This window comes from Papaver somniferum, chromosome 10 (assembly GCF_003573695.1).
Source record: "Papaver somniferum cultivar HN1 chromosome 10, ASM357369v1, whole genome shotgun sequence".
In the NCBI taxonomy this organism is placed as follows: domain Eukaryota; kingdom Viridiplantae; phylum Streptophyta; class Magnoliopsida; order Ranunculales; family Papaveraceae; genus Papaver; species Papaver somniferum.
Window position 1 is genome coordinate 72187568 of NC_039367.1, and position 13612 is coordinate 72201179.

The 13612-nt window shown below is 35.6% G+C and overlaps 1 protein-coding gene across 1 annotated transcript; it reads left to right on the forward strand.

The window, feature by feature from the left end:
• The first annotated feature begins 1360 nt into the window (after window positions 1–1360).
• On the forward strand, window positions 1361–1831 carry LOC113315776. Its single transcript, XM_026564032.1, has one exon. It carries the CDS (start codon window positions 1361–1363, stop codon window positions 1829–1831), a length of 471 nt encoding a protein of 156 aa, XP_026419817.1.
• Window positions 1832–13612: the final 11781 nt, after the last annotated feature.

The window sequence follows — 13612 nt, forward strand, 5'->3', positions numbered from 1 at the left end:
ATGAATCGAATCTGCAGTAACATACAAACAATTAAAAGATGCAGGAATGGTGGTTTCTAATAACCGTATACCAAATCAATCAATACATTTGTTTCAAATCATATACCCATTATTCCAAAAGGGGATTAGCTAATAACCGTAGAGAAATCGAAAATAAATCATACATGCAACCCAGAAATTGAAATAGATATTCATACCTAAAAATTGTTGCAAAACCTAGAACTTGATACCAAATCAATCAACCCATCTGCTTCAAATCATACACCCGATTAGTCCAAAGGGAGATTCACTAATAGCCTAAAAGAAATCGAAACAAAATCATGAAAATGATCATGAAAACAAAATTAACTCACCTCCTCTGGGAAATTCTCTGCTCGTTTCTGAAGGAGAAGAAGGAAGAAATGAAAACGATGAAATGTTGTTTTCATTTTAGGTGTTTTCGAAAACAAAAAACGAGTAAAAAACGTTTTTAGAAAAACTGCTACCAAACACGTTTTCTCATTTTTTTCTGTTTTCCCTGTTTTTGAAAAGTGAAAACTGTTTTGGAAAACACTACCAAACAGGCCCTAAGATTTTTGTTTTATATAAAATTGATAACCCTGTAGTGTTGAAAATTCTGTGATATTGTCCACCTAAAGCAAATAATTAGCTTGCAGGGGTCGTCCGAGAGCGACCGGATTTATTGTTGAAACATCCCTAATTTTTACCTTTTTATGGATTGAGTCGATCTTTCGGTATTCTTTCCATTGGTGGAATTTTGAAACACACACACACATATTCGGCTGATATGTGCAGATTTTCGGCCACTGTGACCAACGAGAAGTTAACGAAGAATTAGTTCCAACCGTTACAAAAACTGGTTCTCTCATAGGCATAGCAGCCGTGGAGAGCTATTGCACATGTATGCCAAACAAATAATGGGAGTTATTGATTTGATTATCATTAAATCCATTTTATGGTTCAAAGAATCATTTACTGGATAGCTAGCTAGCGTATTATTAATTAATCAACAATATTTGATGCAATAAACACTCTGTACTGTTCACAACCTACCAGACCTGTTCCTCCTACTCCACAAGGGTTCAACCATCGAAGCCTGAAGGTTGGTAACTTGGAATCTAATCAGCAGGCAGGTTGGTGACAAATTAACAATGATCCACTATTTTATGCGCCTAAAGCACCTATACCTAACGGTTCGTGAATTAGGAATCCTTCTACTGACGGCTAGAGAAATTTGTTTACTACAGTATTTACTAAACAAAGAATACACTAATGATGGGGTGGCATATGCATATCAATCCTCATCTCATACATATAGAAAGCCAGTTGATTGACTTGTGTTGTGGAATTTGCGAGTCCTATGGATCAAAAACTTGGTAAACCAAAAGCAATGTCTTCTATTTCTCAGTCTGTTCTATGCATGATCCTTTTGTCTTTAACTTCTTCCTTAATCACGCCAGCCGCTGCTGTCGAAGAGAGTAGTAATCTTTCAGCATATGAGATACTTCAAGGCTATGATTTCCCAGTGGGTCTTCTACCAGTTGGAGTAACAGGATATGAATTAGACAAGAGCAGCGGTAAATTTGCAGTACATTTTGGTGCGGGTGATTGTTCTTTCCCATTATCCGGATATCAGCTCAAGTACAAGTCTACCGTTACTGGTGTTATCTCTAAAGGAAAGTTAACAAATTTGAGTGGTATTAGTGTTAAAGTTTTGTTTGTTTGGGCCAACATTATTGAAGTTGTTAAAAGAGATCAACTTCAATTCTCAATTGGTATTGCTTCAGCTTATTTTCCCATCAATAGCTTTTACGATTCTAGGAATTACTAGTTAATCCTGTTTATGAAAACCCGCTTAATGGCTAGTCCGCTATCAAAAAGGTTTTAATCTCTGGTCCAAAAATGTGTTTTTGGACCAGATATTTTACTCTTTAATCCAGCAAATGTTCGGGACTTATTATTATTATTTTTCTAAATTCCCAAAACATCCCTACGTATAAAAACAGTATCTGACGCAGTCTTACAAGGGAGCTTCATTTCTTCGTTTGGTACATCAAAGCAGCTTTGGCGATTCATGGAGATTAGGATTTTTCAAAATCGCGATGATGATGGAGCCTTGTTGCTTTTCCAAAAGCTAAGTTTTATTCTTCTAATCTTGATCTTGAACATCTTTAAGTGTTGTTTAAAAAGGAGAAATCATTTTTAGGGTTTTCAAAGTTTATCTTTTGGTCATTCTATGATAGGTGATTGAACTTTATTTTTTCTGATTTAACTTTAGGTTATCTTCGACCCTTGTTTAATCTTGATTCTAGATGTGATTAATTTTAAAATTTTATTTGATAGATCGGTTAGTTTATGTTGATCAATTTGATTTATTGGAGATTTTTTTATGATGAAGTTTTTTAAGTAGAATTACTAGTGTTTTGAATTAATTTGGATTTAAAGATCTATCGTTTCTGCTGCTCATGAAGATCAATTAATTTTTAGTTTTCCTAACAATTCATTAACATGTAAAATGAGAAAATTGATTGTTGTTTCTTATGTTAGTAAAAGCATTAGTTCAATTCCTCAACCTTCCACAACGGTATCGGATTGAATGGGTTGAATTATTGTTTCTCATCAGTTATTTGTGGCAATGAATGATATGAAATGCTATATTTGATTCGTTTTTCTCATGTACTTGAACTAGAACTAATAAAAATTCTTGTTTGGAGTAATATGGGCAGTGCGGGTTGCAAATTTTCAATTCTTGTTCTCTTTAGTACATTTGTATATGTACTATGCTATCTGCTAAGTTTCAATCAGTACATATCAATATCTATTAGGTTTTTGGGTTGCAAATTTTCAATTTCTGTTCTTTTTAGTATATATGTATATGTACTGTAACATCTACTAGGTTTCAATTAGTACATATCAATATCTACTAGGTATTCACTCAGTATATATCAATATCTACTAGGTTTTCATTTCTTGTTTTCTCTAGTACATGTGGATACGTACTGTAATTTTCTTATTGAATCTCTCGAAAAATATATTGCTTGCTGATTTTCTATTGGGATGGGGTGGATTCCACTATTATCACAAGCTACAATGTCGTTCTAGTCTTCTACCTTATTATGTTACATTCCCGATGTTTCTCGTTCCTTGTCTTAGTTGGTTTCAAATTTCCTATTGGACATCTTGTCTTGCATCAAGATACTACAACTAGTTGTGCCTAATGTTACCAACGTAATCTGAATTTTGCAGTTGTGACTGGAGCCAGGTCCTTAGCAAGAGTTTTAAAACAATCATAAACACATCAAGTCCATAGAAATAGCAACCAGTTGCAGTACGAGTAACCTCAGATTCTGTATTTTACAAATGCAACTTTACTTCGATCCAAGACAGTGCAACAGGCTGGGCATAGTCAAATATATTTAGTACATGAATGTAGATCCAGGTGTGGATACCATCCATATGGTCACATCAGGTGGTTACAAAAGGAATTAAGTGAGGATTTACTCAACAATTTACAATAAAGAAATTCTTTCATGAAGGAATTAAGTGAGGATTTAGTAGAAATTAAGTGAGGATTTACTAGAAAAGACAATGTATATATCCTACTATGAAGATATGGTGGTTATAAAAGGAATTAAGCGAGGACTTAGTAGAAAAGAAAATCTATGTATCCTACATTTCTTTACGTTGTACATATCATTATGTACTGATTTTGAGATTCAATATTTTTATGTACCGATTTCGTAAGGAAAAATTCTTACTGAAATTTGTTTGCTGATAGAAGAAGATATGATGGAATTTTCTTTTGAGTACCATGTTTTACAATACAAGAAGATATGTACTGCTATTAGATAAGGATTTACACTCTTTTCTTATTCTTTTATATTAAGTTCATACGATTATATGCATGCGCCAGGTTTTATAGTACATGCAGATATGTACTGCCTATGTTTAAGGCTTCATACTTATTTATTTTTTACAATAATGGTGTACAATGGTGATAAAAACTTGAGTTAAACTCACAATTTATCAATATGTAGTGTTATGTGATGAATATAAGAAGTATTGAAGCATATTATGTTGCTTTTTTTTTCCCATATCCTTCGTACTAAAAATATTCTGAGTTAAAGTTCCAGTTTTCTTATATGCGTCAGGTTTTACAGTACATGCAGATATGTACTGCCTGTATTTAAGGCTTCATACTTTTTTTTTACAATAATGGTGTACAATGGTGATAAAAACATGAGTTAAACTCACAGTATACAATGATGTGCTATGGACAAAACACAACAATACATAATGTCTTACAAAGAAACCACGGTACATAAAAAAAATGTACTCAAATAGGTGAACTTGCAGTATGTAAACGTTGTACACTGACACAATGGAAGAAGTTGAAATAAGATGAGTTGTAGGTTACTTCCTATATTGCTATATTCAAGTTTTTAGCACGAGTTTACTGAAAACAATATTATTCCTTGTTGCTATGATACAATAAGTGACCAGGCCTGCAATACCGAACTCTTAGCACCAGTTTTCTGTGAAACACTGGATCACTTTCATAATCCCGAGCTTCCACTGACTTGACAAAGGCTGGATGTTTATACCACTGCAACGCATGCACCTCACTGCAACACATACTCAAAAGGTAACCAATAAGTTTTTTCCTCACAAAATTTATGTTAGAATTAATTGTTTGCAACAATTATGTAAAATGAAACCACCCAGTACACTCAAATATGCACTGGCATTTGACACTTTCGTAAACCACCAGTTTTTCATAGTACAGACAAATATGTACTGAAGTTTTTACCAGTTTTTCAACAATACAAATATGTAATCTATTCGATAACATTACATATTGATATGCACCAGTGCATATTCGTATCAATATGTATTTAAGCTTTTAACTCTAGGATAAAGTAACCTACATTTATCAGATACAATATGAATTGGTCAAATTTCCATCAGTACATGTTGATATGTACTAATTCAATAACACATTGGCATGTAGTCTAACTAGCAACACTACATATTGGTATTAAGTAATTACTCAAGCTAAAAATATCAATATGTAGTGTATTCAAATATCGCAAATTAGCACGTAATATCTATCAATGCATTTTAGTACATAGTATCTATCACTACATATTGCAAATTAGCACATAGTATCTCACTACATATTTATATGGATTCACCATTTATGGGGGTCGAGGGGCCGCACATAATATCTATCAATACATTTTAGTACATAGTATCTATCACTACATATTGCAAATTAGCACATAGTATCTATCACTACATATTTATATGGATTCACTATTTATGGGGGTCGAGGGGGAAGCGCACCCTCGTTATTACATATAAGCATCACTACATCCAAAAGGAAAAGAAAAAGCATATGTAGTGATGCTTTTTAATCATAAAATAGAGCACAATAGCTAACAAAATCAAATGTACCTTCTTTCAAGGGTATATTTTCTTTCTTCCCCTTTGCTTTTGCTTTCTTCCCTTTTGATGTTGGTGAAGGAGTAGCAGCTTTCAGGAAAATTGCTTTCTTCCGCTTTGCTGTTGGTGAAGGAGTAGCTGTTGCTGCTCCTGTTTTTTTTTTTTTTGGTTTTTTCTGTTGGTGCATTAGAAGTGTAAGTATCATTTGAATACACTACATAACAATTTGAATACACTACATATCAGTATCTCAATATCATTTAAATACACTACATATCATTTGAATACACTACCAACAATACATATTTGTATGTTTACAGCAAAAACCAGCGACAAATATTTACCTTTTCTGATGGAGGAGTAATAGATTGGGAAGATTTCCTGCTGGTTTTTGCTGGTGAAGGAGTTTTTTCTACAATTACTTCTTTAATTGTTTGTTTAATTCTTCGATTGATAACCATTTTTTTCAGATTCAAAATTTACTGAAACTGTTAGGGTTGCTGAAATTGGAATTAAGGTTTGCTGAACAAGATTGATTAGAGATTTTGGTTTTTGTTGCTCCTGATAATCGATTTTAGAGATGATTAAGTATGGGGTTTTTTATTTGATTTTGTTGTTGGTGGTGTTGATTGAGAAAGAAGGAAAAGTTCTCATATGTAGATGAAAACAATGAAGATTTTTGTCTGAAAAAATAAAGAAAAAGAATGAGTACAACCGTCCAAACGTGAGTAGTGAGGGCAGTCATGTAATCTTACCTTTTTCAAATGTTTTTTGGACCTCCTGGTAACCGTGATTTTCCGCTGGACTACCCAGTAACCCGGGTCGGGTTTACTGGACTAAACAGCAAAGTCCTCTTTACGATTCTCCTAAATGTGGGTGTGGGCTCAAATGTAAACCTCGGGTTAACCCTTTCATTGTTTCATCATCTTAAATTTTAGTATGTACAAAGGTAAACACTTGGAATGGATATTCAAATAAATGTTTTCAGTGGCCAATGAAAAATGGGAGTTGCAGAAATTTATCGATTTGTAATCTCTTGTTGTTCGAGTTACACATTGTTAATCTAAGGTGCGCTATTCCTCATGTTGAAATTTAGTATTTAGTATCTTGTTACCAGGTCAGGAACTCATGAAAAAGAAGCATATGATGAATGTGTTGATGGACAACTTCTGTGCAGAACAATTCCTCCGCAACAAAATGAATAGTACTACACCATTCCATTAAACTGAAGTTGCAAAAAAGGAAAATTGGGAAAATGCTCCAATACGAGGTGTAATGTTGGAAATCTGCCCCAACATTAAAAATAGCTGACAAAGACGAGCTTCTGTAGACTAGCTACAGATTAAATGTACAATTCTTCTTCTTCTCATTGAGCCATTACATCTTCAAAGTTGAGTTTTACAAATATTTGGTAGGGGAAATCCTCCATTAAATACTATTGAAACAATCGGTCACAATTTGTTCATGAGAAATTTTGGAATCATGCATAATCATAATATAACATGAGTTCAAGAAAGATCTGATTCTTCTTATGTTCTTTGGAGAGATAACACATGATTCTTTGTTGTACCATAGGCTTCAAGCCTTTTTAGTTGCGAATGAGACTCATCTTGTAGTTTGAATTACAGGATGCACCATTCTCCCTCAAAACAACAATAAAAACACCAACAATAACCGGAGCGACATCAAATTTACGAAGAGAATTGAAGAATTTTAAGGTTTCAAGCAAAAAATGAAAGAACATAATTATACATCATAGTTGAAGATAAAGCGTGACAGAAAGAAAAACAAAAGACGTAAGTTTTAAAAGTTTATGATACCAACAGAACACAATACAACTTGTGAAGAATCATGTGCTTAAGTCCTTTTCCCATTGCCTATTTTAATTTAGTATTATTATTATTGTATTATGAGTTCTATATATTAAAAAAAAAATCAATAAAAGAAAAAATATATAAAGAAGTTTCAAACAACAAGGAAACGAAGAATAATAAATACAAGTTTCCAAAGTAATATGAAGTTCGGGAGTTTATCATCAATATTTGAAGCAGAAGACGAAGACGTTTCTATTAGCTGTGAGAGTGGTGTTGAATGTAGATCGGATGAGAAGGTGAGTGAGCATTCTCGTCCTCGCATAATGATTTTTTTTCTTTATTGAAGCATGATATATTTATTAAAGTTAAGACAGAATTACACAGGAGTACGTTGTACCATAGAGTGACATTACAATAGGACTAAAACATGGGGGTATTTTATGATCCCATATTGTTGTTGACAGATTTCCTTGTGAGTTGTCTTCCGCTGCTCGATTTGCTAAGCCGTCTGCTTCTTGATTTTCTTCTCAGTAAGGTGGTTCTGTGTTCGAGGTTAGAAATCCCAGGAGATTTTCCGAGTCCGTTTCGAATTGTACCTTTGGTCATCCTCGTTTTGTTGCCGTGTTTGATGCCATAAGCATGGCCCAGGTTTCTGCTATGGGGAATCCCTAAAATCGTGATAGCTTCATAGATCTTGCATATTATTCCTGCTCGTTCTAATCCTGGTTGTCCTCGTGCTGCCCCATATGTGTTGATTTTAATCCAATCCAAGCGGGAATTGATCCATCCCGCTAATATTGTAGTTGAGTTTGAGGACCTGCACGCAGGGTTTGTAGATGGTTGCATACCATGAAGGATTGGTGAGAGGTTGTGTTCAGCCCATGTATATTCTCGCTGAAGTTTTGCAGCCATTTGCGTTATGCCTGTCAGATTCGGTTGCTTGTGGTTATAAACTATATCGTTTTTGGCTAACCATAGGGACAATAGAAGAAAACAGAATGTTGTGATGACTTCGTCATGGTGTTTTGTTTCAAGGAGTTGGGTTATAGTTGTTTGAGGTTTATATAGGCGGGTAGTCTTTGGTGGGTATTTTGGGGAGTGGGTATACGCAGTAATAGGAGGTTCCAAGAATCTGTGGCTACTGGGAAATGTAAAAGGATGTGTGCGGCAGTTTTAGGATCAGAATTGCATTGGGGATATTAGTTTGAGTTGGTAAGGTGGATTCGGTTTAATATGTGAAGGGTTGGTAGCCCCTCATTTAGTGTTTTCCACAAGAAAAGTTGTATTTTTGGGGGACAAGGTAGTGTCCAGAGGAAATTGAGGTGGTGGGGGGGGGGGGGGGGGGGGTGTTGTTGCAATTGATCTGATCGGTAAGACAAATTTATCCTAAAGTGGTGGTGTATTTTCTTGATTTGGTGAAACGACATATTATTTTGTCTGGCTGGTATCTCGGGGAAGGTGAAGGTGAAGATTCTTGGTTGGTAGGAGGAGATTCAATTTTTCATGGTACCAAGATCGGGTTAAAGAGTTGATGATATCGACGACTAATTGTATGGGGTAGAAAAGTGTTGGGCCAATGTTATTATTGGATCCAGTTTCGCTTGGATTGGTATGGAAATAGTTTCCAATCTGGTGAAAAATATGTCATTTCAAGGTGGGTATTAGGGAGGATAGTTGTCTCCATTGAGCGCTTGTGGAAGAGGGGGGAGGAGGAACGCTTTCGAAAAATGGGTGATGTTTAAGGTATTTTTCATTGTATAATAGTGCTACCACAGAGTTTGGATTCTCATGGATGTTCCAGATTTTCTTCATAAGGAAAGACTTGTTATGTTATCTTCTTCTTCGGATGCCTAGCCCTCCTTTAGATTTAGGTTTGATTAGTTTGTCGAAGCTTATTGGATGCAACTTCTTGACTGTTGAGTTGTGTCCCCATAAGAAGTTTCTGGTGATGTGATCCATTTTTTGGTAAATATGTACTAGTAGAAGCTGTATTTGCATAAGATGGTTGGTTATAAGTGTAAGAGAAGATTTTGTGAGCGCCCATCTTCCTGCCTGGGTTAGGTATTTTATCATCCATCCTTTTCGTTTGCGCGCTAGGCGCTGGATAAGGGCAAAAAAGATGTATTGAGATGTTCTCCCTTGTTTAAAAAGGAACTCCCACGTAGATGGGTGGGGTTGATGTTGTTGGCATGCCGAAAATTTGTTTAAGATCGATCACCTAATGTTGGTCGAGTTTTAGGTGGTGTTGATATGTTGACCTGCGGAGGCGCTATAAGCTTGAGTTGATTTGTGTCTTCCGCGGTTTATTTATATGTCATCAATAAGTTATCAGCGTACATGAAAATGCAATATCGGTGGAGCTTTTTGGGAAATGCGGAGACCTTCCACTTTTTTTTGGGCTTCTAGATTTCCCAAGTTTGTTGAGAGGATTTTCACACAGATAATGAAAATATAGGAAGAGAGGGGATCTCCTTGCGTTATTCCTCTAGATGGGTGATATATCCATGTGGCGTTCCGCTGATGTTGACTGAGTAGGTTACTATTGAAATACATAGCATGATGTAATATACAAAGATTGTCGGAAGCTCAGTTTGGTGAAAGCTTATTTGATGAACCCCAGTCCAAAGAATCATAAGCTTTTTGTATGCATATCTTAAGTGACACTTTTGGGTCCTTGGTTCGTCCTGAGGATTTGACGTAATGGAAAGGCTCGCCGACGATTGCGATGTTGTCGTGAATAGATCTTTGGGGTATAAAATCTATTTGAAATAGGCTTATTAAGAATGGGAGAAGAGGTCGTAATCGATTGACCAGAAATTTTGAGATAATTTTATATGTGATATTACAAAGCCCAATTGGCCTATATTGCGATGGTTCAGAGGGATGTTCTTATTTCGGGATCAGGGTGAAGTTAGTATGGTTAATGAGTGGGTGGATATAAAGGGAATTGAAAAAAATACGTACCATATCAATAAGTTGTGATTGTGTTTTTTCCCAGAACACTTTGAAAAACTTGCTGGTGTGTCCGTCAGGGTCTCGGGACACGCTCTGAGATGATGGAAAAAAACGATTGTTTGATCTCTTCTGGGGTTACCTCGGCTGTAAGCAGAGAACATTTATGGGGTGACATCCTTTGGGGTGATGTCTTCAAAAGTTTTTTTTATCAATCAGTTTATTTGGAGCCGGATATTGATCTGTGAAGTGATCAAGCATAATTTTGATGATAGCGTCTTTATCGGAGAACTATGTGTTTTGTTGATCTTGGAGTTGTTTTTGAAAAAGCGGGGTCTAACAACCACACCCAATATTTCGTTTAGGAAATCTTTATGGACTAACTCCAATATATTTCTAGGAGAATCAACTAGACAGTCAGACTCAATCAAGGAAAATACATCCAAGAGTTATATCTCTGTTTCTCAATGTAATCAGCAAATCAAACAGATAGAAATCCGCGAGCCTGATTAATATGAGAAACAACTTGAACGGTACCAAATACCAATGTTCAAGTGTCAATCAATTTATATCAACAACCAAAGGTTGGACAATCTAATTAATTGCATTACGCACAACTTGTGATATTTAAATTATATAGAAAATATAATGCAGAAAAGAAATAACACAGACACCAAAATTTTTGTTAACGAGGAAACCGCAAATGCAGAAAAATCCCGATATCTAGTCCAGATTTGAACACCACACTGTATTAAGTCGCTACAGACTCTAGCCCACTACAAGTTAACTTCGGACTGGAATATAGTTGAACCCTAACCAATCACACACTGATTAATGTACAATCACGTTCCTTACGCCTCTGAATCCCAGCAGGACTCTACGCACTTGATTCCCTTAGCTGATCTCACCCACAACTAAGAGTTGCTACGACCCAAAGTTAAATACTTGATAAACAAATCTGTGTCACACAGAAAAGTCTATTGAATAGATAAATCTGTCTCCCACAGAAATACCTACGAGTTTTTGTTCCGTCTTTTGATAAATCAAGGTGAACAGGAACCAATTGATACACCGGACTTATATTCCCGAAGAACAGGCTAGTAATATCAATCACCTCACGATGATCTTAACCATATGGTAGTGGAACAAGATATTGTGGAATCACAAACGATGAGACGCAGATGTTTGTGACTACTTTTTATCTTACTTATCGAAGATTGAATCTCGAGCAAATCTTAGAGAAGATAGTACTCAATACGATAGAAAAAAGTAAGATTAGAACACGCAACTACAGAGAAAATAGTTGGGTCTGGCTTCAGAATCCCAATGAATTCTTTAAGTCGTTAACCTATAATGGGTTTAGAAAAACCTAGGTTAAAGGAGAATCGACTCTAGTCGCAACTAGTATTACACAGGAGGTGTGGGGATTAGGTTTCCTAGTTGCTAGAGTTCTCCCTTATATAGTCTTCAAATCAGGGTTTGCAATCAATGCTACCTTGGTAACAAAGCATTCAATATTCACCGTTAGATGAAAACCTAATTAGATTCAAGCTAATATCTTTCAACCGTTAGATTGAACTTAGCTTGTTACACACAAATGAAATGTGCCTTCATTTAGATATGGGTAACCGTACCTAAACGTGTGTACTTGGTTGGCTCAACAATAGTTAACCGAAGTTATCCATATGAACACTTACATATCAACCTTGTTCATCTTTATCACAACTAGTTCAAATGACTCAAATGAAACTAGTTATAGAGTTGTTCAACTGTTTATATTCTCATAGAAGTATACAAGACACAATTGAAGCAAAATCGATTTTGATTCACTCGAATCAATTCATGAACATTATAGCCATGGTTTGCAAAAGATTGCATTCCCTACTATATAAATGTATTTGTTCACGGATAAACCGATTTTAGAACTTAACCCACTCAAGTATGCAAACGGGTATGCATACTTAGAGTTCCGGACTTGGTGTGTCCGCCAGTATGCAAACGGGTACGCATATTGTCGTTCACGATCGAACTCAGTTGAATTAGTATGCAAACGGGTATGCATACTAAATTCCCGGACTTTGACTGTTAAACCAGTATGCATACGGGTATGCATACTATGGTTCCCGGACTTGGAATAGCTTGCAACAGTTAGCATACAAGTACGCATACTGTGTGCTATATCCCATCAATGGTCAATTGTTCTAAACTCCATTTTAATCATTGAAACATTCTTAGAAAACGGGAATAGCTGTCTCACACAAACTATTAGCTTCAAAGCAATTTTCAAGTGATCAATAAATCAATACGAAACATTCTGAGTCTACATCAAATGACTATCTCACACAAATCATGTAAGATGTTACCATGCGATTTTCACATGATCATTTTTTGACTTTCGTCAAGAATAAAAGATGAACTTGGTGTAAGCGAAAGCTTACCAACACATATGTCGAGAAATATGTAAGCGAGTTAAACTCAGCTCGAAATATCAAATGTGAAAAATAAGGGGTCTAACAACACCACCTAATATTTCGCTTAACAATCTGTATGGACAAACTCGAATATACTTTTAAGAGAATCAACAAGACTCAATCAATTAAAAGTATATCAACGAGTTTATATCTCTCCCTTGATTTGATTTCCTCAAACAGAAACTGCGAGTACTAATAAAATACAAGGAATAACTTGGGTGGTACCAAAGACCAATATCCAAGTGTCAATCAATATCAATCAACAACCGTTAGGTCTGATTCTCCAATTGATTGATCTAATGCACAACCTGTATTATTTCAATTATAAAGATAAAACAATATAATGCAGAAATTGAAATAACACAGACACCAGAAATTTTGTTAACGAGGAAACCGCAAATGCAGAAAAACCCCGGGACCTAGTCCAGATTGAACACACACTGTATTAAGCCGCTACAGACACTAGCCTACTCCAAGCTAACTTCGTACTGGACTGTAGTTGAACCCCAATCAGTCTCCCACTTATCCAAGGTACAGTTTTACTCCCTACGCCTCTGATCCCAGCAGGATACTGCGCACTTGATTCCCTTAGCTGATCTCACCCACAACTAAGAATTGCTACGACCCAAAATCGCAGGCTTTGACAATAAACAAATTTGTCTCACACAGACAAGTCTATCAAAGTATCAATCTGTCTCCCACAGAAAAACCTTAAAGTTTTTGTTCCGTCTTTTGATAATAATCAATGTGAACACGAACCAATTGATAATCATGTCTTATATTCCCGAAGAACAACCTAGATTAATCAATCACCTCACAACAATCTTAATCGTATGGTAGCAAAACAAGATGTTGTGGAATCACAAACAATGAGACGAAGATGTTTGTGATAACTTTTTATATCTTGCCTATCGGAGATATCAAATCTCA